The sequence below is a fragment of the Nicotiana attenuata genome, unplaced genomic scaffold (assembly GCF_001879085.1).
Source record: "Nicotiana attenuata strain UT unplaced genomic scaffold, NIATTr2, whole genome shotgun sequence".
NCBI classification, from domain to species: domain Eukaryota; kingdom Viridiplantae; phylum Streptophyta; class Magnoliopsida; order Solanales; family Solanaceae; genus Nicotiana; species Nicotiana attenuata.
In genome coordinates, this window is record NW_017670241.1 from 1,596,647 (window position 1) to 1,622,878 (window position 26,232).

The window sequence follows — 26,232 nt, forward strand, 5'->3', positions numbered from 1 at the left end:
ACATATGAGAACTAAGTTCGCAGCAAGACTTCACCCTATATTTACCAAAAAGGAAAGGTTAAAACACTGATAGTATTGGGTTTTACCATGGTTAGGGGAGTTGTTTTAGATAAACAAATGTTTAATTAAAGTCATGGTTATCAATTATTTGGCTGAATTAGAGATTGCAATAAGATTCACAAGAAAGTTCTTGACTGTAAAAGAAAGGAGCAGAAATCCCTAATCTTCAGAGGCTGAAGATCAATACGTTTTACAGTGTGATGGATTTGCGTTTAGGCTTAAAAATCTTAAGTTTACATTCTTTTATGGCGCCGATCCCAATTAGTTTACTAAGTACACTGAAAGAAAAATAAGGAACTGATTTGCGAGGATTGAGTTGGAACCACGATTCAAAACTTCAGCAGGAAAATCTATATTGAAGTACCAAATACCACAGAGAAAGAACTTTACAATAATTGGTGAATTGGAAATTATGATAATTACTGCAGAATTTTCATACAATACGTCTCATTTCACTTATTTATTAACTTGATTAAGCCTCGATCTTGGTCCAATGATTGCACCACCAGTGTTCTTTGTTCACTTGATTATGATTCGATCATACTTCTGGCGAAAGATGGCAAAATGAATGCTGCTTTGTGAATCTGAAAAGAAAAAAAAAGGACAATATCAAAAGAGTTAATTATAAAATTTGACGAAGAACATAAAGTACAATAGGAAAAAGAAATAGTGAGATATGAAGTTACATCAGAGTTGTAGAACTTGAGAGGTGCTAATTTGGGCTTGACTTGAGTTGTCTCTTTGTCAATTGGATTCACTGGATTCTTGAAGTCAACTTCTGGCCCTTCAGTTGAGCAGAGCATATAACCGATCACACCACTGAAATCAAAATAGTTAACATCAATTTGACTCTGCAGCAGCATACTAAAAACAAATTAATTGTTTGACTCTGAAACTTCTGGTTTTAAAAGTTTGAAGATTTTGTGTGGTCATAACATTTGTCTGACTATAGAATTTTTTTTATTAAAGATATAATAAGTAAAAATATATATTTTTTAGTTAAATTAAAAAGACAGGAAGAGAGAGAGAAAAAAATACGTGGGATAAGTTGGAACAGTAGTCCAAGCATAGTTTACAGAGCCCTTAAAGACTTGACGACAGTTAGCAATGATTTGCTTAATAATATGCATATGAAGCCAAATGCTTTCAGCCTGTGTGCATACAACTCCTCCTGGCCTAAGGGCTTTCGCTACTGCCTCAAAGAATGGCCTCTCAAACAAATCTTTTGCTGGACCTGAAATTATATTATTTTAGAAATCAATTACAGTTACGTTTATTAGTAGCTTATTTAATAAGAATAGTCTTGGTATTAAGTAGTAATAGAGTACCAATGGGATCAGAAGAGTCCACTATAATAGCATCATAATATTCTGCTTGTGCAGCCTTTACAAATGCAGCCCCTGAAATGAAAGATTACCAATAGCAGGTGAAATAACCACACAAAAAAAATGGTACTAAAAATTAAATGAAATAAAAATGAGACTATCGAATATGCACCATCTCCGAGGACTAGGGTTACACGAGGATCGTTAAAATTAGCTGCGAGATAAGGGAAAAATTTTCTGGATACCTGTAAGAAAGAGAATTTTATTTAAAAAAAAAAAGAGAGAGAGAGATTATCTTTAATCTTTTAGAAAAATAAAAAGAAGCAATCTAAATCATTTTTTTATGTGAGTAAAAGAAGTTTGACTTACATCAACTACCACGTCATCTATCTCAACAATGTCAATTTTTTCGATTGAAGGATAACGAAGCATTTCGAATAATGTAAAACCAATTCCTCCGCCGATGATCAAAACTTTTTTTGGGTTAGGGATGGAACCAAGTGGAAGATGAACAATCATTTCAGTGTATGGAAATCCACCATTCTCTGTGTGTTGAATTGCTCCATCCAAAGTCAGAACCTTCCCATAAGTTGCTGACTGTACGTACACATGCAATAAATTAAAAATAAACAAAAAATACCACTTTAAATATAATCATACATGAGCATGACTGTTAGAATATTAATTAATTACCTCAAAGAGCATGACATCTTGGTAATCAGACTTCCCCTGGAATAGTAACTTCTCAACCTTAAGTGAGAATGCTTCACCTGCGAAATTCGATTTATTTCAGATTAATGTGTAGAGTAATATGCGAAGTTACTAACAACTCCTCATATTTAGCCTAACAATTTTAACTTTAAACACGTACGCATTTGAGTTTCTTTCTCAGTTACTAACCTGGCCATAATGCGCTAAACTCTGAAAACCAACCAGGCTTAATACAGTTGGAGTTTCCCACTAGCTTGTTGCCATTGTCATGGCTGATTGTCCCGTTCTGTTGTTCGGAAGTCCCATTCTGGTGGCCGTTTTGGTGTTCGGAAGTCCCATTCTGGTGGCCGTTCGGATGTTCGGAAGTGCCATTTTGGTGTTTGGAAGTGCCATTCTGGTGGCCATTCATAGGAATGGCACCATTCTTGAAGATGGTAGAGCCATTTGTGTTGGTAGATATGACTTCCATTTTCAAAATTAAACTAAACAAATTGGAGAAGAGAAAGTATTATGTTTCAACAAGTATTATGATTAACTTTATGAAAGCTTGCTGTACACTCCCAATAGACATCTATGCATTTATATACAACTAGGAGACAGAGGAGTGGAGGGCGCAACTCGATATAATAGAGTTAAAAAATCATTACAACGTGCATGGTTAGACTGCCCGAGATATTTTCGAACTAAAATATGAATTTTGTCTCTGTCCAATTATTAGTAAAGTAGTACCCCAATTTTACTATTACATGTGTGTGCTCATTTCTCTCTCCTTTTTTAAAAATTTCTTTAATCGTCTGCTTTCTTACTTCGCATCTGTTTACTCCTTATGCAAAATTGTTTTTATCCAAGTAAAGTATTTGACTAATGATGTACAATTTTCATAGGGTAAAATTGATCTATATTAAATAATTCAATGGTTGCATGACATGTGGAACTAGAGGGAGACGGAAGATGAATTGAGCGAAAGCCAAGACCGAGGACAACAGCTTCGGTTGGTATAGAGTAGATCCCGAAATCAACGCAGCCATTGGAAGCAAACGAATGTTTGTCACCAGATGGTATTTAATGAAAAATATTCCTAAGTATTAAATAGGCAGCCGTTGCAGAGAATTTGGCATTCATGGCATGCCGCTACATATTCATCAATGACCCCCATTATTGTCATTTAAGAAGAGCTTGATCCTAGGATCTTGTTTCCTAGGTATAGCTATAAATAGGGACTTCAACAATCAATGTAGAGGACACCAAATCTCTAACAAAACTGATGACATACTTTATCCTCAAGCTAAATAATACAACTTTACTTTTTGTCTAATATTATTCTTATTTTGTTCTATTGCAAAAATAAAAATAAAAATGGCAGCTAATGATGTAAACATCACGCACAACGTTGAGGCACACGAAAATTTGCCTCAACATTAGGATTCAATCAGTGATACCTACAACAAGGGGGCGTAACAACTCCGATCCATGGCGGACAATATCCCCAATATGTGCGGGAGACAACTCCTGATGAAGAGCACGTTGCGGAAACAGTAAGGATCTTGAGAAAGCAGCAAAAGGCCATCATGGTCCATCTATCAAGGCAATACCGGGTCATGACAGCACTAAAGCAAACATTATCAGGCGCTTCCAACAACGCGAATGGAAGACGCCTTGTTCCTCCCGGTGCTACCGCAAATCAAATAGCTCAAAGAGTTGATAATAATACCCCGAACGGTGAGCTCGGCTTCGACGTAGCCAGGGGGTCGGTAGCGCATCTGGTAACGACAACGGCAATGATCCCTTCGAAACCGAACTCATGATATTCATGATGGAAATGAACGAGCGGGTGGAGCGGGTGGATCAGAACGCGAAGGAGTTTCACGCCCAAATGGATCTAATTCAGGGCGCACCACCAGTTTTGAAGGCCTCGGGTTCAAAAAAGTACACCCAGTTACCGTTCAAGCCGAGTGCAACATCTGAATTGATTGCGAAACGGTTCAAAATGCTGGACATAACAAAGTACGACAGGACTTCAGATCCTCGGGAGCACATCGCAACCTATTAGTAGTTATAAACTAATTTTTTATATAAAAATATAGTGTTCGTGTGAAAAATAGACAATATCTACATAGGTGCGATGATACGTATATGACAATAAGTAACATATAATTCAAGTTAAAAGTAGTGAATACTTTAAGTTAAAACTAATGAACGTGCATGTATGACATTATAGATCTGCCTCTAAGCTACTCATATAGAATTTGGTGGTTTAAAGCAAGGGATTGTGGTATCAGGTTGGATCACTTCGGGTTATCAGGGGTGGCACCTAAGGTCGGTTATTTAAGAACTCTTCCTTCTTCTTTTTTTCTATATTTACAACTAATGGAATTATGTCAAAGCAAAATAAAAGTTTGCCAACAAGCGTCCAAATAAAAAAAATCACTAACTCTTAAAAACTCTAACAGGATATGACCGATGGTCCAATTTCTTACTCTTGGCTTTGTCTTGCCATTTACATCTACTTTCCTAACGTACTTTGATTCATGAGAGAAATGGACGAGCGGATGGATCAGACATGAAGGGGCTTCACGCCTGAATGGATCAAATTTCGGGCGCACCACCAGTTTTGAAGGGCCCGTATTCGAAAAAGTACAACTAATTACCGTTCAAGCCTAGTGCAGCATCTGAATTGATTCCTAAATGGTTCAAAATGCCGGACATACCAAAGTACGATTGGACTTTAGATCCTCGGGAGCACATCACACCCAATTAGTTTATATACATTGGGCATATTGTTTAATTTCTAGGCATAAGCTTAAAATAATCATATTAATTCAAAATAAATTACTTTGCAGCACTATCTTGATGTGTTGAAACTATTTTTTTCTACTGCAGAAACAGTCACTATCTCTATAACACTTCAGACAACATTTTGCTCATAGACTCTGCAAGATACAACTAAGAAAACTATTTTCTAGAACTCCTGATATGAGGTTGTTCTTTATGTCCTACTTTTCCAAGGAAAATGTATCTCAGTTGCCAAAACCAATAGCCTCTGCAGAGGTTGGAGAAAGTAGTGTTGGACCGAAATCTTGTACTCGAACCCTAAACCGAATTTTGATCGACAAAGAGACGATACAGTCGAAGACGAAGAGAGAGAGAGAGAGAGAGAGAGAGAGAGAGAGAGAGAGAGAGAAAGAGAGATAAGAACTGTGTGGAATGATCTAGAAATAACAAGAACCAAATGTTATGCAATGGTCTATCAGGTAACAAGGATTTGGGCCAATTGGACCAATACACAAAACACAAATCAGAAGCCCAATACAAACAAAAGTCTGGCCCTATTGTTACAGATCTGGTCCAATCTTTGTAGCATATTGGATACAGCTGAAAGGCACTTAATCCTTCTAGAACATTTCTATCCAAATGCAATTTACAGCTATACAATATATGTACATATCATAGTGCAATTGTGAATAGGACAACAAATAAGAATTAGACACTTGGAATTACTATAGATGTAATTGTACCTTGTTGATTTTCAAATACGTGTATAAATATACACACTGTACAGAATATTAATCATTCAACAAGAAAAAGAATTTTTCTAAATTCCTACATGGTATCAGAGCAGTCGCTATCTGAAACCCTAGCCTATATTTTTTTCAGTCATCTTTTCTTTCTCCTTTGAAGCGGCACCAAATTCCACAGATGACTCTTGAAATGTTTCTGCAGCTCGCACAGTCACTCAACCAGCTATTATGGCTATAGATTCCACTCGCCTCTATTATCCTCATCCATCTGATTCACCAGGATGGTTCTTGTCAACTCAGTCTTTGATGGAAAGGAATATGGAGGATGGCGTAGAGCCATAGTCATTGCACTCTCTACCAAGAACAAGCTTGGTTTTGTGGGTGGAACATATTCTGAACTTAATGCTTCTTCCACTGACTTCAAGCAGCGGAATTGTTGCAATGATATGGTTAAATCATGGATCTTGAACTCTCTGTCTAAGGATATACCTGAAAGTGTCCTTTATTCTAAACTGCAAATGAAATTTTGAAGGAGCTTGAGGTTAGATTTGGACAATGTAATGGTGCTCAACTTTATCAGTTGCAAAAAAGATTTGAGTGATCTAGTGCAAGGGACCTCTGATATAGCAGGATTTTATACAAAGGTGAATAGGATTTGGGACGAGTTAGATACCTTGAATACTTGTGTGCACTGCACCTGTGAGTGTGATTGTGCAGGAAATCAAAAACTTTAAAGTCCCTTCAAGATGGTAGGCTCATCCAATTTCTCATGGGACTTAATGATATCTACTCAGCTGTAAGGAGTAACATTCTGATCCTTAACCCCCCCCCCCCGTTCCAAGTATCGATCAAGCCTATTCTCTTCTAATCCAAGATGATAAGCAGAGGGAAATTCATGTTGCATAACACCTAGTTAAGACTACTTTTCTGGTGTAAAACCTGCAAACCTGTTTTCAGAAATATGCTAATGGAGAAGGAAAGTTCAAAGTAAATCTTGAAGGAAAGAAGAATTACCTAATGTGCAACTATTGCAAGAAACCTGGTCATTCCATTGACAAATGCTATAGAATCATTGGGTTTCCCTCCACTTTCAAGTTTATCAAATCCAAAAGGTATCAAGGAGGCCCTTACAGTAATGCAACAATCATGGATGAAGAAAACACAACTCAATCAGTCAATACAATGGAAGGAAATGTAGCAGGGAAAGTCTTCACCCAAGAGCAGTTCAGTTTGCTCTACCAACTTCTACAACAGGTGAAGGTTGGCCAACAGGGTGAGTAGATTTCTGATGCAAATGCTAGTGCCAACTGTGCTGGTAAAATAATCAATACTCCTAATCTATATTGTCTTTCTTGTTCTGCTAGAGTCTACTCTAATGTAAGCCTATGGCATAAAAGATTGGGGCATATACCTATATCTATTATGCAAAATATATCTTGTTTTCAGTTTTCTTCTCTTGCCAAGTTTAATCATCCTTGTGATATATGTTCTCAAGCTAGGCAGGCAAAATTGCCTTATCATTCAAGCAATATCAACACAGATTCAATTTTTCAACTAATTCATGTCAATACTTAGGGACCTTGCAAGATCCCAAATCATGATGGTTATAGATATATTTGTTGACCATATTCGATGACTATAAAAAGCAATTCTTTTCTAGTTTGAAAATCTTTTCTAACAATGGTAGAAAGGCCTTTTGCAACAAAAGTTAAAATCATTCGTTCGGATAATGCTTTGGAGTTAGGATCATGATCCATTCTTTCAAATTTTTTCTCCTCTAATGGAACCCTTCATCAAACCTCTTGTGTTGCTACACCACAACAAAATGGAGTGGTTGAACGAAAACACAAACATCTTCTAGAGACATGTAGGGCTCTATTATTCCAATCTAATCTCCCTACTATGTATTGGGGTGATTGTTTGTTAACTGCTACTTTTTTAATAAATTGATTTCCATCTAGAGTGCTTAACTTCAAAACACCTTTTGAAATTATTTTTGGAAAAGTTCCATCTTATGATTTTCTGAAATATTTTGGTTGTCTATGTTATGCCTATACTTTATCTCATCACAGGTCAAAACTTGAATCTAGATCAGTCAAGCATGTTTTTATAGGATACCCCTTCGGGGTGAAGAAAAGATACAAACTGTTGGATCTTCAATCTAGAACCATTTTTATTTCTAGAGATGTAGTTTTTTATGAGGATATATTCCCTTTTTTCTCTCCTTCACCTGAACCACCCATTTTTCCTAAAGAAGTTTCTACTATACAAGACCAACTCACCCTTTCCCTCGGTCTAATAATCATCATTCTTCAGAATCAGGTCCTAATCCTACTCTCCCTCCCTCAATAACATCACCTAGAACAACTCCTACCTCATCTCTTATCTTTAGGTTCAATTTCTCTCCATATTTTATTCCTCTTCAACCTGAACTAAGGAGATCTACTAGGGAACACAATCCACCATCTTATCTGGCAGATTATGTGTGTAATGCTGTGTACTTGATTGATCTAACCAATTCTTGTTTTGTAGCACCAGTCTCACCTACTACTATGACTTTCACAGACCTCTCTCCTACAAATCAATCCCTTTTAAACTTTATCTCTCATATCATTGAACCTACAAGTTTTTCCAGGCAACTTTACATCCCAGTTGGCAGGATGCAACGACAAAAGAACTTCAAGCCTTGTAGACCAACCAAATCTGGGAAGTGGTAGAACTACCAAGAGGTAAGAAACCTTTACCTTGTAAATGGATCAATAAGGTTAAATATAGATCTGATGGAAGTATTGAAAGGTTCAAATCTCGACTAGTTATCCGAGAGGACATACAAAGGGGAGGAGTATACAACAATGAGTATCACACCCTTTTTTTTTCACCTCACTAACCCTCTTAAATTAATAAAAGTGATTTTGAAGCTCAAAAGGGTTTTCCAATATAGAAAGTGACAAGATTGTGTTCGAAAGGATTTTTCAGAGTCGCCACCTGACATTTGATTTCGGTGTGCCAGGTCACCGTTCTATAAAATGATTTTTCCTTTTAAAACACTTTGGACTCCGAAACTAAGTCTGCACCAGAGATTTGGGTAAGGGAGTTTATTTGACTCGGGGAGAAGGTGTTAGGCATTCCCCGAGTCCCGTGAAGTCACGGTTGCGTACTCGATCTAGTTGGCTTTTAAAGTATTCAAATTGAGGTAAAAATAAATACAGAAAAGAAAAATAAACACACAAGAGGTTCGAGGTCGTTCTCGCCTAATAAAAGAAAAATAAAAATACTACAAGTTCTACTTTCGGCCTCCAAATACAAATACTTCGGGGCATACCCCGGATAAAAATATATACAAATTTCAAGAGGGCATTCCCCGGATAATAAACTAAAGAGAACGACCTCTCACCTCGAATAAAAACAAAATAAAGACCTACGGTTTGCCTACCCAAACGTGCTCGGCCTAAACATGTTACTAGAGATTTCAAGCAAACAAGATAAAATAATTAACGTGATAAATTTAATTTCACATTCTATATGTCCAAAAACCCCATATTCAATGCAGAACTCCAGTCAATGTGCTTATATATGTTAAATTGATTCTTTTGTCATCTGAACATTAACGGTAATAATTAAACATGGAATCAAAGCTCACTTTAACTATCAAAATTCATCCAAACAGATTAAACTAAACAAAAACAACAAAATGACATTAAAAAAAAAAAAAAGCAATGATAGATTAACAAAATAATAAGAACATGATGTTAAGCAAACACGAAGTAAAAGGAAATGAGAAATCGATCTCAATGAGCCTGAAGTTTTATTGCACGGCAACTTTGAAACACAAACGCCGGAACCGCAGACAGAAACTCGAATCAGCGTGGGGAGATTTCGAGTCGAACCCAAATACCTCAGCTACTCCATTTCGATTTCTTCTTAGAAATGACTACACCAAACAAAATTTATTTCGTTTTTGGAATTTTCACTAGATCCGAAAGCTATGAACTAAAGTTAAAGGGGAAAATTGTTCTCCTGGAATCGGAAGCCATGAAAGGAACAAAGTTTCCTTCAGCTTTTCCCTCAAATTTTGCTCTTCTAAAACTCCCTCTGTTTTTTGCCGTTTCCTTCCTCCTCTCGTTCTCTGTCCGTATTTCAGCTATGTCTATCCCCTCACGTTGTTTCTGTGTTTTTCGTGTGTGTGTGGTCGCCGGTTTCCGGTGAGTTTTGGTGAGAAGGGGAGGCCGCTGATTTTTTTTAGGTGGGGGTGTTCGGTGGGTTTGAGTGGTCAGTGGTGGCTCTAGGTTGGAGGAAATGGCTGCTTTGGTGGTGGAGGAGCGGCCACGGTTGCTGGCCGGAGGCTGGTGTTGTTGGTCTTAGAATTGGCGGCTGACTTCTTGGTTATGGAGTTCCAGCAGGTTTCAGGGTGAGGGTGACGGCGGCGTGGCCGGTGAGGGGTGTGAGGCTGTGGTCTTTCTGTGCATGGCTTTTTGGTCTTGTGTGTAGATGAAGATGACTGCTTTTTTTTTTTTTGTGTGTGTCTTGGTTAAGAAGAAGATAGGGACGGCCGGAGATTTTTTTTAATTAGGATATAAAGGGGAATAGGTAAATGGGCTTGGATTTAGGAAATTGGGTTGGACCATGTCTTTTGGGTTTAAATTTAGGCTTCATTTGGACAAGAAAAACTGAAAAATTCATTAATAAATACAAGTTTCTTCCAGATTAGTATAAAATACTTGTAAAACATATAATCACTCCTAATTGATTAATGTAAAATTAAAAATCAAAAGTGAAACTATTTTTGTATTTTTTTAATTTTATGAAAGGTATATAACTAAAAGTAACTAGATAAAATATAAATTAGCTAAATAAAAGAAAATATTTTTGTAATTTTTATTTTTGTTGTAAAATAAAGTAAAATAGTTAAAACTAGTTAAAATAGCGATATTAGGCCTAAACTAAATATTTAAATGCTAAAATATGTAAAATCTTGGGGAGGGTCAAAAATTACATGTCTACAGATGCCCCTCTTTGACTGGAAACACGACGAGTTTTCAGATAAAGAACGACGAGACAGGTTTTTTGACCCGACCCTTATTTAGAGAGACCAAAAACTAAAAGAAAGGAGAATGTGACCGAGCCCTGGTATCTGAGCTGCCTACATATCCTTGGCTATAAAGAAATCAGGCCACGTGTAGTTCAGAAATAGGAACAGTGATGGAGTATACCGAGGTGGAGAGCCGATTAAAGTGCCGTTCCGTCGAGGTTCCGGTCCGCGGTCCTGTTATTACATCAAAATCAAAAAATGAAAAAGCCTAACTAAGCCTGTCAGCTCTGAGTTACAAGATTCCTATCTATAAGTCTTCTAAAGCTTGATCTTCAGTCTTGAATGGTTTTTCATGCAGACTTTAGATTTGAACCTTGACGCTTGCTAGCTGCAGGTGCTAGTTCATTCTTCTTCAGCTTTTTCGGATCAAGACCTGACATGTAGCGCTCGTGACTTCAACCATGTCTTGAGCAGTTCACATCTTTCACCTGCTTCTACATTTGGATTTACTTTTTTTTCTAGATTGAGACTTCTTCTTTTAGTCATCTCGGACTGTCGACTCGCATTCTTGAGGCGAGCTTCTGCTACTTCTAACTTGAATTGAGTTCTGAAATGACTTCCCTCATTCTTCAGGTGGGCGCTTGCTACTGACTTGAAATTTGAAGTAACTCTGAAAAGAACTCCCTCGTTCTCCAGGTGGGTGCCTGTAATCAAAACAACAAAACAAACAAAAATTCCTGCTCCAGTTTGCACTAGGAAGATTTGTGAGTTGTTAGCAAAACTGTAAATCACTTATGATATTGCTGCAATAATGAGAGTAAACTAAAGACTCGACTAGGATGCGCGTCTCCTAGGGATGAACTCAAACGACTCAAACTAGGAAGTGCGTCTCCTAGGGATGAAACTTGAATGAACCAAAACTAGGAAGTACGTCTCCTAAGGATAAAACTTGAATGATTCAAACTAGGAAGTGCGTCTCCTAGGGATGAAATCTCAATTTAGGAAGTGCGTCTCCTAAAACAAAAATATAACCTGAAAGACCCAAACTAGGAAATGCATCTCCTACCGGTGAAACTTCAATGACTCAAACTAGGAAGTGCGTCTCCTAGGAATGAACTTAAATGACCCAAAACTAGGAAGTGCGTCTCCTAGGGGTAAAATCTCAATTTAAGAACTGCGTCTCCTAAAACAAAAATATAACCCGAAGGACCCAGACTAGGACGTGCATCTCCTAGGAGTGAAACTTCAATGACTCAAACTAGGAAGGGCATCTCGTAAGAATGGAATTAAATGACCCAAAACTAGGAAGTGCGTCTCCTAGGGGTAAAATCTCCATTTAGGAAGTGCGTCTCCTAAAACAGTATAACCTGAAAGACCTAGACTAGGAAGTGCGTCTCCTAGAGGTGAAACTTTAATGACTCAAACTAGGAAGTGCGTCTCCTAGGAATGAACTTAAATGACCCAAAACTAGGAAGTGCGTCTCCTAGGGGTAAAATCTCGATTTAGGAAGTGCGTCTCCTAAAACAAAAATATAACCTGAAAAACCTAGACTAGGAAGTGCGTCTCCTAGAGGTGAAACTTCAATGACTCAAACTAGGAAGTACGTCTCCTAGCAATGAACTTAAATGACCCAAAATTAGGAAGTGCGTCCCCTAGGGGTAGAATCTCAATTTAGGAAGTGTATCTCCTAAAACAAAAATATAACCTGAAAGACCCAGACTAGGAAGTGCGTCTCCCAGGGGTGAAACTTCAATGACTCAAACTAGGAAGTGCGTCTCCTAGGAATGAACTTAAATGACCCAAAACTGGGAAGTGCGTCTCTTAGGGGTAAAATCTTAATTTAGGAAGTGTGTCTCCTAGAACAAAAGTATAACTTGAAAGACCTAGTCTAGGAAGTGCGTCTCCTAGGGGTGATGTGTGATCTTCTCAGAAGAATTGGGGCATTACACCTGAAAAATTCAAGCTTTAAAGCTTTGATATGAACATAGCCTTCATCCCTGTTTCAGACAAAGAAAACTTGTGAGTTTATAATAGAGGGTGGTTAGTTTGTGGCACTTTGGCGAGTCATCTGTCCAACATAAGGTCAAAGAGCAAGGTAGACATGGCTAGCAAATACTTGGACACAGGAGTTGTTGACCCGTCGAGGGAGTTTGTGGAGTCGGAGTCTGAATTGAAAAAGGAGGTTCAAAGGTTGAATAACAGATGGTAGAAATGTATCAGTCTTGGATCAGGGGGCATCCCCCACCTTCATTCCCCACTAACTACACTGAAAACCCTGCAACTATCCCAACACTATCACAAGCCCAGGTTCCCACTGCTGCTGATATCTCCCCACAACCTTTTCGCACTCCACCCCTCAAAAGCACCTCATATCCCGCTCCTTTGACCACTCATGTTTTTGTAGCTCCCCCACCAGCTACTCTTCCTCGATCCTCTAGTGAGACTGTGTTCAAAGTCCCCGATGCCCAACACTATGCTCCTGAACCAATTCTCAAGGTCTCGGGTCCATACTCTTACGCTCCTCATTTTGAGCCTCCCGGTGAAACTGCAAAGCCTATTAAGACAGTGGAGCAAGATGAGATACCCAGAAAGCTGAAAGGGTTTAAAATGCCAAAGCTTAATTTATATGATGGGCGTGGAGATCCAGTAGCCCATCTGAGGGATTATTGTAATTTTTATTTTTGTTATAAAATAAAGTAAAATAGTTAAAACTAGTTAAAATAGCGATATTAGGCCTAAGCTAAATACTTAAATTCTAAAATATGTAAAATCTTGGGGAGGGTCAAAAATTACATGTCTACAATGAGACTTTTAGTCCAGTGGTAAAAATGACAACTATTAGATGCATTTTAGTTGTTGCAGTCAAAATGAATTAGAAATTGTTTCAATTAGATGTCAATAATGCTTTTCTTCATGGCGATCTACAGGAAGAAGTATACATGAGATTTACACCAAGAATGACTTCACCTTCAATTAATCATGTGTGCAGATTAAAAAAGTCTTTATATGGACTCAAACAGGCTTCACGACAGTGGTATGTAAGACTCACCGGTGCATTCAATTTCAAAGGCTATTCCCGCTCTCTTAACAACTATTTTTTATTTTTCAGAAAGACAACTTATGGAATTTCTATTGTTGCTGTTTCTGTCAATGACATACTTCTCACTGGTGACGACCCTACAAAGCTTTCTAATCTAAAGGATTTCTTCAATTCAGAATTCAAAACTGAAGATCTTGGAGAAGCTAATTATTTTCTCGGAATGGAAATACTACGAGAAAAACATGGAATAATTATCAGTAACAGAAAGTACACATTGGAGCTTCTTTCTGAGTTTGGTGTTCTTGATTAACGTCCAACTTCCTCTCCGCTAGCCCTTGTTGCAAGCTTCGAGCCGATGTTGGTGAACCTCTTTAAGATCCAACCATCTACAGGCGACTGCTGGGCAAGCTCAATTTTTAACCCATACTCGCCTTGACCTCTCATTCGCAGTTCAGCATCTAAGCCAATATATGCAAAGCCCTCGTCGGCCTCATTTTGATGTTGGGTTACACTGTCTCCGATATCTGCTATCTTTACTAGGGCTTGGGCTCTTTATGAATTCAGACCCCTCTTTTCCATTGATCGCTTTTTGCGACTCGGATTGGGGTCGTATTCGGAATCTCGTCACTCATAAGTGGCTTTTATATCAACCTCGGAAGATCTCCTCGTTCATGGAAATCAAAGAAACTATCTCCAATCTCCATTTCTTCTGCAGAGGCCAAGTACCGATCTATGAAGAAGGTCATTGTAGAACTAACATGGCTTGTACGCCTTTTAACAGATCACTCATTTTCCCCCTCCTTACTAGTTTCTCTTCATTCAGATAGCCAGGCGGCTATTCACATAGCAAAAAACCCTGTCTTCCACGAACGAAACACAACACGTGGAAATTGATTGTCACTTCGTCCGTCAACAGAGTAAGCCACTCATAATTACTAACAAATCTATCTAATCTTTCAAGTATTCGATTAGCAAAATTACGTTTATTAGTCCGGGTAAATCGACTACCTCTAAATCCTAAATCAAGTAGGTGACAGTAGTCTAGACATTTAATAAAATTATCACATCTAGAGTTATTGAGGGGGTTACCACCATACTTTTCATTAGCACGAGTTACATCGTTAAAGTCCCCCCCCCCAATCAACCAAGGCAGATTTGTATGATCATGCAAGTGTCTTAACTGATCCCATAATTCATTTCGTGCATGTATATTATTTTTTGCGTAAATAACAGAAAAAAGCCAACGTTGAGTATTAGGTAATACTTGGATGATTGAATGAATTGCCTGTGAAGATACCTCAATTTGGTCAAGGTATAGCAAGTCACCTTGCCATAGTAATGCAATGCCGCCAGAATGGCCTTGATCAGGAGCCTCAGCAAGATGAGTGAAGCCAAATTCATCCTTCAAGTGATCATGGCACTGAACACGAGTCTCGAGTAGAGCAACTAGGGCTGGCTGGTGGTAGTTGAGAAGAGACCTAAAATTCCATTTAAAATCTTGTGACTGAGCTCCCCAGCAATTTCAAATGATGAACTGCATTTGATTAATGCGAGGGGGAGATGGAGGGGGAGCCCGCTGGGTCTCCATGGTAGTCGAGGTCATTACTTGCAACGAGGGTATCAGTACTACCCCGTATTTTCCCACTTCTGGGTTGTTTGTCGGACGGATGTTGAACGAGCAGCTTTGAAGTTCCTTGGGACACATTATAATCATTTTTCTTGCATAATGTTCTTTTAGGTCGTAATGTTTGTTGTTGTTGAGAAAGCACAGAATGGGTCTCGTTTCCCTGTTCTCCACCATGTCTGCTCCCACCTCTAGTTGAGCAATTTCTTCTAGTCCGTGGAGAGGGTTTTGTTGGTGGCATATCGGAGTTGGTTGATAAGGGGTTGCCTGAGCTTGTAGGGGTGAGAGGATGTATAGTGATGCCCTGGGTTGTATCCATGGTACTAATAAGTGTGCTGGCAGTTGAGTGGGGTAGAATGGAAGCTCTATTGAGGCAGTTTGATTGTGGTACATCGGGGGCAATGGGGTGTGAGTTTGAACGTGTTGCATGGAGGAGGGAGGGTGCATCGCCCATAGATATTGGTTGTACAACTCCACTCCCATCCTCATGCCCTCTGTAACTATTTGGGCAATGTCTGCCGGATTCTGTAGCACTAGTATCACCTCCTGACCTTCGACTTCCATCATGAAGGTCAATGCATGGTCTTGTAGGCTCATCTCGAGCCAGGAGTTTGGGTAAGCTTGCATGGGAGGGTATTGTGTGATGAATAGTGGTGGTAGATGTGGGGTGGGTTGGTTCCAGTTGTTGCTTGGCGGATTCATGGTGAGGGGATGTCTGTGAAGTGGTGAGGATGAGTCAGCTCGGGTTCTTCTGTGTTGATGGTTTAGTCCCATTAGGTTCATGTTGATTAATTATAGCAGTAGTTAAGTTGGGGTCGTTGCGTGAGATAGTGGTATTAGAAGTAGTAGGGGGTATTAATGGATTTTCTTCAGTGAAGGAATTTATGGGAGTGGCCAGATGGAACGGTGGATTTGAAAGGTGAAATGATGATTCTTGCATGGGTGGGTTATTGGGTTCGAGAGGGGGTGTCTGGGCTAACAAAGAAGTGGGTCGTAATTGGTTTGGGCTTGGGGTGGTAGGTTTCCGAGGGCCATCATAATGGGGGTCTGTAATGAGCATGGCAGCCGTAATTGGGGTTTGGGAATGCTGAGAGGTTGAGGTGGCAGCTATGTGTAAAGGCGAAGCCATGTGGGATTGGGAGGCAATTAATGGGGTAGACGTGGAGGAAGGTGCGTCTGATTGGTGGATAAGTTATGTAGTCGGTGTAGTGGTGGAAAATTGGGCCAGGCCAATTGCATGGGTAGAGAGTGCGGTGCTGGTATTACTGGGCTTAGAGAGAGATTGTGTTGGGCCGGGATCCGAAGGGGAAGGGTCCGATGAAGAATTGGGTGTGGTTTCATCCGTATTTTCATTAAGTAATTCTAGCAATTCCTTAGTAAAAAACTTCCAAGGGGCCGATTTGTTAATTTTTTTAGAGGGGGGAATTAGGGATGTGAGTGGGGAATTAGAAGATGTACCTGTGTTGTCCATGTAGTGGAGAGGGTGTGATCCTGTTGGCTCCTCTATGCTAGTAGGAACAAGGTGTTGTATGGTGTGAATAGGTCTTGTTGGAGAGGTTTTTTTACCTCTTAATGGGCTAGTGTTCTTACGTCTGGCTTCGAATGATACAGTTTGCCATTCACTACTAATGGCATTTGGTGTAGGACAAGGCAGGTGTGGATGTTTGGGTGAACTTGAGGAAGAAGGTTGGGAAGGATTTGTAGTGGAAAGTGAGTAGGTACAAAAAGTCTTCGTATGGCCAAATCTTCCACAATAGGTGCAGAGCATGGATAGTCCTTCGTACAGGATTTGTTGTCTATGATTTCCAATAAATACATGGGACTTCACTGGTTGTTCAATAAGCACCTCAATGCAGATGCGAGCATAATGACCTCGCGTGTTGGCAGATGTGCATGTGTCGATTTTTAATAATGTGCCTATCTTTGAACCAACTCTTTGCAAGATTTCAAAGTAATAGAACTCTGTAGGCAACTCTGGTAGACGAATCCAAACGGCTGAATACATGAGTTGAGCATTGGAAGCAATGAACTTAGGCTCCCATTTGCGAACGGATAAAAAATGGTTGAAAATGAACCAAGGCCCCCCATGTAGAGCTTTCTGCATACTTTCTTCCTGTTGGAATTTTATGAGGAAAAAATCACAGCCTAGATCGATAGGAGAGACATCCTCAGTAGGCTGCCACAAGGAAGTGAGTTTGTTTTTGAGGATGTGGTGTCCTACTTGTCGACTAAACAGTTTCACTATGACTGAGTGTTTCCAGGGAGAGTATAGTCTAGACTTATCTGTGGAGGTAAGGGGAATGAAGAAATCGTAATGAAGGTCATTTGTTGTTTCATCGGTTAAATCTAGAGGTGGTGGATGATTTAGTGTTCTCGGGTTGGTATGTGAAAGAAGCTGTTGGTTGAGGAGAGTTTCTTTGAATGAGGTCTTGGCTGTAGAGGGGTTATGTGGAGGAGAGTCGAGATGCATATGACTAATGTCTGGTGGTTTTGGGGAATTGTGGGGAGGGGTGGAGGTGTGGTTCATGGTTGAAAATTATTGTGAGAATGGAGAAGTTGAGTATAGGAGGAAGATGATTGTAGAGAGAAGGAGAGCTTCTCTATCTAACCCATGGCTTTTTCCACAAAGGATTTCTTTGTCATACAGAATATTATTCATTCAATAAGAAAAATAATTTTCCTAAATTAGTAATACAGAATCGCAAAATATTACCAATAGAAGAGATGAAGAAAGAGTTAGAAGTCGTCAAATACAAAACATGTTGCAGCCAAAGAAGATATGAGGAAACAGTTAACTACAGAAGGTGACTCTTCTACCAAGAGGCCACAAACTGAACAGGAGACCCTTCCCAAGAAAAATGAAGGTTAGTAAACTCTGTTTCTACCTTTTCATTCTTGTACCAGCATACTCGATAGTTATCAATCACTTCATTACTCCTTTTAACATGAAGAATAAAAAACTCAACAAAAACAAACTCGATTAAAAATGCAACATTCTATTGAAATGCATACCAAGTTAAATGCTTACATATTTCCCTTGATTAATCTCCGTATGTACTGCGATCTTCATCGTTGTTTGAATTTTGTGGTACCTTAGAAAATATGCCCCTACAAATAGAGTACTAATTAAGAACCCATATAGGAGTGTTAATCCATGTCTGCTTGTAGCTGCGTTACGAATTAAAAACCCATTTAGTTATCATGTTTAGGACTAAGATTTCAAGTGCACTACCTTTCATCAGTAATGTTCATTATTTATGCCATAAAAAGCCATCTCTAAGACCTCACGCTATATCGCTTAGATGATACGTTGACTAACTTACCTTGTTCAGTACAGTGCTATTGCATTCTTTATGACGGAGAAAGACTTATTTATAATGTAGTACTACTTCATATGTACCAGTATTCCAAAACATTTTGTATGTTTGAATTTGATTCTGAACTTTCTGCCTTAATTTGTTATTAATTGCCTTTGTATTGTTGTAGAGTAATTCACAAGGATTATGTAACATATTTTTTCAGTATTGAAATATTGGTATTGTTCAATAAGGAAATGCAACTAACCTGGGGTTTCAATACATCCATGTAGTTGATTACATCCATGTAGTTGATTGATGAACATATCTTCATCTATAAAAAAAAGCATCATCATAGATCTTTCGTCTACTTTAATTTGCTGGCAGGGTGTTGTAACTCTGTAGCCTGCCTATATATACATCTTGTGATATATGTGCATACATGTTTTGAAGGCTGCCAACTTGTGTTTGATAGGTAGTGCAAACGAGAACCTGCTACTTTTTTTAGGATACCAAATAACGCCATTACTAACGGTCTTCTTATTTCCAACATTGCAAACATGGACAATGTGCTTCACTTTATGTAATTTACAAGCATGTACATTATCTCCTTTTTGGCTGGAATTTATTTTCTTTGTTCTGCTATCAACCATTTCCGACCGAATTCGGTCGCTATTTTAGGACTCGAACCAGGGTCTGTATTGTGGCAGGATACTATTCTACCACTAGACTATTGGTACATTTTGGTTTAAGATTTTCTTTTAATTTATTTGTACTCTTTAATTGCATTTTCGTGTGAAAATAACCGATCGATTTCGGTCGCTTTTATTAAAAATATAAAATTACCGACCGAAGTCGATCGGTTTTATAAAATGACTGACTGAAATAACCGACCGATTTCGGTCAATTTTTTTGTTTATTAATTTTAATTTATTTTATATGAAAAACCGATCGATTTTAGTCGGTTCTTCAAAAAATAAATTTCGCGGAATCTAAAATAGTTTCCTTGCATTTTTGCGCAAAAAAAAAAAAAATCGACCGAAGTTGGTCGGCTTCGTAAAAACAATTAAAAAATAAAATATTTTGAAAAACCGACCGACTTTGATCGGTTTTTAAACCGACTGAAGTCGATCGGTCGGCCGCGATCGATTTTGGCCGAATTTTTAATAGTGAAAGTTTCTACGCGTTTGACTAACCCAGCTAAATAGAAACAAATTTACTTTTTGTTGGATGGGTGAAAATAGAACGATAAATGAATGGAAACAAAGTTATTGTTTGTCGCATTAGACATGGGATCCGAGGAATTATTCAAAAGTGCAATTTTGCGATTAGTTTAATATATAGCCATGTTATTCTCTTTCATCCCTCTTGAATTGAGCTTGCCAAATAAAATAAGATTGATGATGCTTAAAAAATATAGAGTTCTAATTATTTTGTGTGACCTTGTTATACTATTTGTCTAAAATAACAAAACTAATTAAAATCTATGTTTCTACATCATTAAAAGATTTAAAAAAATAATTCGCCGTTAAGTAATAATGATGAGTAAGAAAACCAAAAGTAAAGAAAGAAATGAATAATTATTAGATGCCAAATATTTCCTCTTTGCTAGAATAATTTCAAAGAGAAGTGCAAAAAATCTTGCCGTCATTGTGCGGTAAAATATTTGTGTATAAAACGTGACGAACTATCGGTGGAGGCAACAAATTGACGACCACTTCTTTATATTATTTTCATAGGTAACTATAAAAAAATCACTTTTTTTATGAGTAATTTCTCCTTTTTAGTTCTTGAAACACTTGGTTTAAATCCAAATAACAATCTCCGTCTGGTATCAATTTCATATGGAGCCCTTTATATAAAACCATTGACTTTCTTTAAACATTAAGATTATTTGTGATAGAATCTCAAATGGAATCAACCGTTTAAAGAAAAGTTTCAATCCCGTTGCAGTTGTTCCTTGAAAGAATCAATGGTAGGCCCGGCGTATATATGTGTAGCTTAAATGGATGTAGATAGATAGATACGGGGTATTTGCATTTATACCCGCTTTTTGAGTCACATTTTAACTTGTACCCGCTTTGCAAAAAATTACAACCGTACCCACTTTTTCGCGTAACTTCAGCATACGGGTCTGAAGTAGCAAAGGCAATCACGCAAACTTCAGCATTCTAGTAGACTGGCCTGAAGTAGCAAAAATTGCTGAACCAAGTGTGCTGAAATTTTTGTTTGTAATTGCTGAACTTAAGCATTCTAGTGCTGAAGTTTTGGTCTCTATTTGCTGAAGTTTATATTTGTAATTGCTGAACTTAAGCATTCTAGTAGCTGAAGTTATTTGTGATGCTGAAGTTATTTAGTTCATTTGTAAAAACTTCAGCACTAAATAAACTGAAGTTTTTTTGTCCTGGATTCATTAGTTTTGTCATAAAGCTTTTTTCAAAAACTTCAGCAGAAGATGCTGAAGTTATTTAGTTCATTTGTAAAAACTTCAGCACTAATAAGCTGAAGTTTTTTTTGTCCTGGATTTATTAGTTTTGTCATAAAGCTTTTTCAAAAACTTCAGCAGAAGATGCTGAAGTTATTTAGTTCATTTGTAAAAACTTCAGCACTATATAAGCTGACGTTTTTGAAAAAGCTTTCTAACATACTAGATAAATAATCACCTTATTCTTTCATAGTGTATTATTATATAAAATAATCAGATTGCCAACAGTATCTAAATCATAAATTTTGGAAACAATAAACGTGAAAAGAACAGAATTATCATTAAAAGGTCACTAAGTGTGACCTTAAACTTCCCGTACGTGGAAAATATTCACAAATTATTGTCTACTAACTTACGTAATTATTTATAATTTATTTTTAAATAATCTGATAAACATATTTATGGCAATTATCCCATGAACTGAAGTTTCATAGCAGCACCAACAGCAGCAGAAAAAAGAAGAAGAAGAAGAAGAAGAAGAAGAAGAAGAAGAAGAAGAAGAAGAAGAAAACGAAGGAGGAGAAGGAGGAGGAGAAAGGGGGCTGAAGTTGTTTAAAAAGTGGGTACAAATTAAAACTTTTTAAAAAAATGGATATAGGTTAGATGGGGGCGACCAAATAGGGCGTCCCGTGCAATTTTTACGATAGATACATATAGATATAATAGATAGTATAAGTTTGGGCCTGCGATCGGGCCATTCTATACTAGTCTACTAGTTACGGTAAAGTTGTCTTAGAACAAAGACATTTCAACCATCATACTTCTAAAAAATGAGCAAACAAATGGTAACTGCTGATAAAATATTACTGAGAGAACAAATTACAACGACGATGACCCTATTTATTAAAAAGAGAGACCAACGATTTAGATACAGAGCAAGTTACAAATATGAATCCAAAACATAGACCAAAACCTTAATACAGATCGAAAATCCCATAGTCAAAAAAGTACAACACCATCGTCACTATGAGATTTGTTTACTTTAGTACACTGAATGAAGGGCAATGAAATGATTTGCGAGGATTGAGTTGAAACGTCGATTCAAAACTTCAGCAGGAAAATTTATATTAAAGTACCAAACACCACAGAGAAAGAATTTTACAATAATTGGTGAATTGGAAATTATGATAATTACTGCAGAATTCTCATACAATACGTTGCATTTCACTTATTTATTCACTTGATTAAGACTCGATCTTGGTCCAATGATTATACCACCAGTGTTCATTATTCACTTGATTAAGACTCGATCATACTTCTGGCGAAAGATGGCAAAATGAATGCTGCTTTGTGAATCTGAAAAAAAAAGACAATATCAAAAGAGTTAATTATAAAATTTGACGAAGAACTTAAAGTACAAACGGAAAAAGAAATAGTGAGATATGAAGTTACATCAGAGTTGTAGAACTTCAGTGGTGCTAATTTGGACTTGACTTGAGTTGTCTCTTTGTCAATTGGATTTATTGGGTTTTTGAAGTCAACTTCTGGCCCTTCAGTAGAGCAGAGCATATAACCAATTACACCACTGAAATCAAAATAATTAAGACATCATCGATCAGTATCAGTCGAAGAAAACTTAAACACAATAAAAGAAGTTGGTTTTTCTTGGAAGTGATTCTTGACAATTAAAGGATCTAAAGATAAAAGTAATAAGGATTTCCAATTTTATAAATTTACATTGCATCGGAAAAGACAGGAAGAGAGAGAGAGGGAAAAATACGTGGGATATGTTGGAACAGTAGTCCAAGCATAGTTGACAGAGCCCTTAAAGACTTGACGACAGTTAGCTATGATTTGCTTAATAATATGCATATGAAGCCAAATGCTTTCAGCCTGTGTGCATACAACTCCTCCTGGCCTTAGGGCTTTCGCTACTGCCTCAAAGAATGGCCTCTCAAACAAGTCTTTTGCTGGACCTGAAATTATATTGTTTTAGAAATCTATTACAGTTACGTTTATCAGTATCATATTTAATAGGAATAGTCTTGGTATTAAGTAGTAATAGAGTACCAATGGGATCAGAAGAGTCCACTATAATAGCATCATAATATCCTGCTTGTGCAGCCTTTACAAATGCAGCCCCTGAAATGAAAGAGAACCAATAGCAGGTGAAATAACCACACAAAAAAATGGTAAAACTTAAATGAAATAAAAATGAGACTATCGAATACGCACCATCTCCGAGGACTAGGGTTACACGAGGATCGTTAAAATTAGCTGCGAGATAAGGGAAAAATTTTCTAGATACCTGTAAGAAAGAGAATTTTGTTTCAAAAAAAAGAGAAAGATTATCTTTAATCTTTTAGAAAAATAAAATGAAGCAATCTAAATCATTTTTTTATGTGAGTAAAAGAAGTTTGACTTACATCAACTACCACGTCATCAATCTCAACAATGTCAATTTTTTCGATTGAAGGATAACGAAGCATTTCGAATAATGTAAAACCAATTCCTCCGCCGATGATCAAAACTTTTTTCGGGTTTGGGATGGAACCAAGTGGGAGATGAACAATCATTTCAGTGTATGGAAATCCACCATTCTCTGTGTGTTGAATTGCTCCATCCAAAGTCAGAACCTTCCCATAAGTTGCTGACTGTACGTACACATGCAATAAACTAAAAGTAAATTAAGAGTATCAATTCATATTAAAGCATGTGTATTAGAATATTATTTACCTCAAAGAGCATGACATCTTGGTAGTCAGACTTCCCCTGGAATAGTAACTTCTCAACCTTAAGTGAGAATGCTTCACCTGCAAAATTCGATTTATTTCAAATTAATGTGTAGAGTAATATGCGAAGTTAGCTGCTTACTTCGTCCCAATTTATGTTATACTCTTTTCTTTTAAGTTAGTTTCTAATAGGAAAGTGACAATTTAACTTTAATCTTCTTACTTTTAAACTTTGTGTCTAGTCAAACACCATTATATAAATTATACACAAAGTAAAATACAAAAGTACGATGCATTTGAGTTTCTTTGATAGTACTAACCTGGCCATAATGCGCTAAACTCTGAAAACCAACCAGGCTTAATAGAGTTGGAGCTTCCCAGTAGCTGTAGCTCGTTGCCATTGTCATGGCTGATTGTCCCGTTCTGTTGTTCGGAAGTCCCATTCTGATGGCCGTTCTGATGCTCGGAAGTGCCATTCTTGTGGCCGTTTTGGTGTTCGGAAATCCCATTCTGGTGGCCGTTCCGATGTTCGGAAGTGCCATTCTGGTGGCCGTTTTGGTGTTTAGAAGTGCCATTCTGGTAGCCGTTCATGGGAATGGCACCATTCTTGAAGATAGTAGAGCCATTTGTGTTGGTAGATATGACTTCCATTTTCAAAATTAAACTAAACAAATTGGAGAAGAGAAAGTATTATGGTTTGTATTTTCTGAAAGCTTGCTGTACACTCCCAAATAAACATCTATGCATTTAAATACAATTTGGACACCGAGGAGTGGAGGGCGCAACTCGATATAAAAGAGTTAAAAAATCATCACAACGTGCATGGTTGGACTGTCATTTTGGAACTAAAATATAAGTTTTGTCTCCGTGCAATTATTAGTAAATTAGTACCCTAATTTTACTGGTAGTATATGTGTGTGGTCATTTCTCTCTCCTTTTTTTAATAATTTCTTTGATTACGTTCGCCCCCCCCCCCCCCCCCCCTTCTATGTGTTTGTCTTCTGTCTCCTTTCTCATCTTACTTTTGTCACAAGCATGTGTGCCCCCTTCTTCCCCTTAAACCAAATAATAATAAAATGTTGTGAGATCTGGCGAGCACCTCTTTGCTGACCAGCTAGCCCCTCTTTAAAACTAAAGCTCCAAGAAGTCATCTGAAAGTCATGTATTTTGTGATCTTTCTAATGTGGGTTATTCAGCAAAAAAGAGATTATAATATTCTCTAAAACGTAAGATAGCCTTCTAATGACGTTTTACGAAAGGTGTTGATCACCAATTGTTTTGTAAAAAATAGTAGTAGGAGTAAATAATAAGTTTAATAATCTACGCCTAAGTCTCGAAGGATAGAGACCATTATTTTGGCTTCTTTCTGTTCAATTGTGTCTTCGCCTCAAATTTTTTCTTTCTCCATTGAATTTTTGTTTAAGAGTTTAAGTATCAAGTAAATGAGTTTCATCTTTGGGTTTGGTCAGTTCTTGCAAAAATTTCCTTTTGAGCGAAGGATTTGTAAGGTAAGTTCCCCCACGTTTACTTTGTCAATAAGAAAAGAATAATGCACTGAGAGTTAAAATGGCTTTTACCGTGGTTGGGGTGAGTTGTTTTATTAGTTAAATAAATGTTGACAGCTGGATTTGAAAGTGGACAGGTTTAGTGAAATAATTAGAGGTATCCTAACAAACCAGAGATATAATATACTGTTTCAGTGCAATCTTTTATAAATGAGTATTTTTTTAAAACTGAATGCCAAACTCTAATTTCATAATAGAACATGTATCATGCATGTACTTGCTCCTTTCCTCGCGTGTGTGCCAAACCATTAGTTTTGGTGTCATGATATGCCAACCAACATTTCTTCGTCTTATATATTCAAAAAAAGTATTTCAAACTCATTTGTGTCCTTATAAGATCAAGGAAGCGATGTGTTTTTCATATCGAAAAGGCCCCTTGCTTATTCGCTTTGATTTAAAAATGCCCATCGTTTATCTATTTTGTTAGAACTATCCCTGCTGCTAAAAATCTGGCTTATTCATGCTTTATTTGTATCGAGGACCTTTGCTGAACAAAAAAATATTTTATCATATATGACACAACAATTGTTTATTGGTCAAAATTAAAACCCCAACACAACCCAAATCTGATCAACAAATAACCTACACACGTTCCATCTTAACCGACCCGACCCGTTAAACCCCTTTTTAGCCCCTCAAAACTCCCCATTCCATCTGTGCCCAATACTAGAAGGAAAAAATTATGGTTTACCTTGTTATTCTGCACTTGATATTGTAGGTTATTTACTATCGGATCTTGTCTTGCAAGGAAGCTCGTAAGTGGCCTTTCTAGGTTTTTTTTTGGTGTAAAGAAAAAATATTATTAATCACACAACCAACCAAGTATACAATTTTCTTTAAGCTGTACAGACCAGAAGAATAAGTACTTCTAGTCGCAAAAAATCCCTATCTAACTCCCCTCTATGAT

The 26,232-nt window shown here is 37.5% G+C and overlaps 2 protein-coding genes across 3 annotated transcripts; both read right to left on the reverse strand.

The window, feature by feature from the left end:
* Positions 1 to 387: 387 nt before the first annotated feature.
* LOC109236517 (putrescine N-methyltransferase 2) lies at positions 388 to 24,509 on the reverse strand. 2 transcript variants are annotated; one of them, XM_019402713.1, is made up of 9 exons: positions 24,455 to 24,509; positions 2,286 to 2,608; positions 2,079 to 2,155; positions 1,755 to 1,982; positions 1,558 to 1,630; positions 1,389 to 1,460; positions 1,099 to 1,294; positions 747 to 879; positions 388 to 644 (listed from the first exon to the last, which is right to left on the reverse strand). In XM_019402713.1, exons 2-9 carry the CDS (start codon positions 2,563 to 2,565, stop codon positions 588 to 590), a joined length of 1,116 nt encoding a protein of 371 aa, XP_019258258.1. In that variant the 5' UTR covers positions 2,566 to 2,608; positions 24,455 to 24,509; the 3' UTR covers positions 388 to 587. The 2 variants fall into 2 exon arrangements, with proteins under 2 accessions (XP_019258258.1, XP_019258257.1); XM_019402712.1 differs by lacking the exon at positions 24,455 to 24,509 and having other exon boundaries at positions 2,286 to 2,661.
* Positions 21,870 to 24,498, reverse strand: LOC109236516 (putrescine N-methyltransferase 3). The gene is made up of 8 exons (XM_019402710.1): positions 24,081 to 24,498; positions 23,765 to 23,841; positions 23,455 to 23,682; positions 23,264 to 23,336; positions 23,099 to 23,170; positions 22,809 to 23,004; positions 22,481 to 22,613; positions 21,870 to 22,384 (listed from the first exon to the last, which is right to left on the reverse strand). The coding sequence occupies exons 1-8, from the start codon at positions 24,409 to 24,411 to the stop codon at positions 22,328 to 22,330; spliced, it is 1,167 nt and encodes a 388-aa protein (XP_019258255.1). The 5' UTR covers positions 24,412 to 24,498; the 3' UTR covers positions 21,870 to 22,327.
* Positions 24,510 to 26,232: the final 1,723 nt, after the last annotated feature.

Excerpts from the sequence above, each read along its gene's own strand:
- LOC109236517 (XM_019402713.1), bottom strand. The coding sequence starts at position 2,565 with ATGGAAGTCATATCTACCAACACAAATGGCTCTACCATCTTCAAGAAT. Across the intron at positions 1,983-2,078 it reads AAGATGTCATGCTCTTTGAG|TCAGCAACTTATGGGAAGGT; the intron begins GTAATTAATTAA and ends GTGTACGTACAG. Across the intron at positions 1,295-1,388 it reads GGACTCTTCTGATCCCATTG|GTCCAGCAAAAGATTTGTTT; the intron begins GTACTCTATTAC and ends ATATAATTTCAG.
- LOC109236516 (XM_019402710.1), bottom strand. The coding sequence starts at position 24,411 with ATGGAAGTCATATCTACCAACACAAATGGCTCTACTATCTTCAAGAAT. Across the intron at positions 23,337-23,454 it reads TTGATGACGTGGTAGTTGAT|GTATCTAGAAAATTTTTCCC; the intron begins GTAAGTCAAACT and ends TCTTTCTTACAG. Across the intron at positions 22,385-22,480 it reads TGAAGTTCTACAACTCTGAT|ATTCACAAAGCAGCATTCAT; the intron begins GTAACTTCATAT and ends TTTTTTTTTCAG.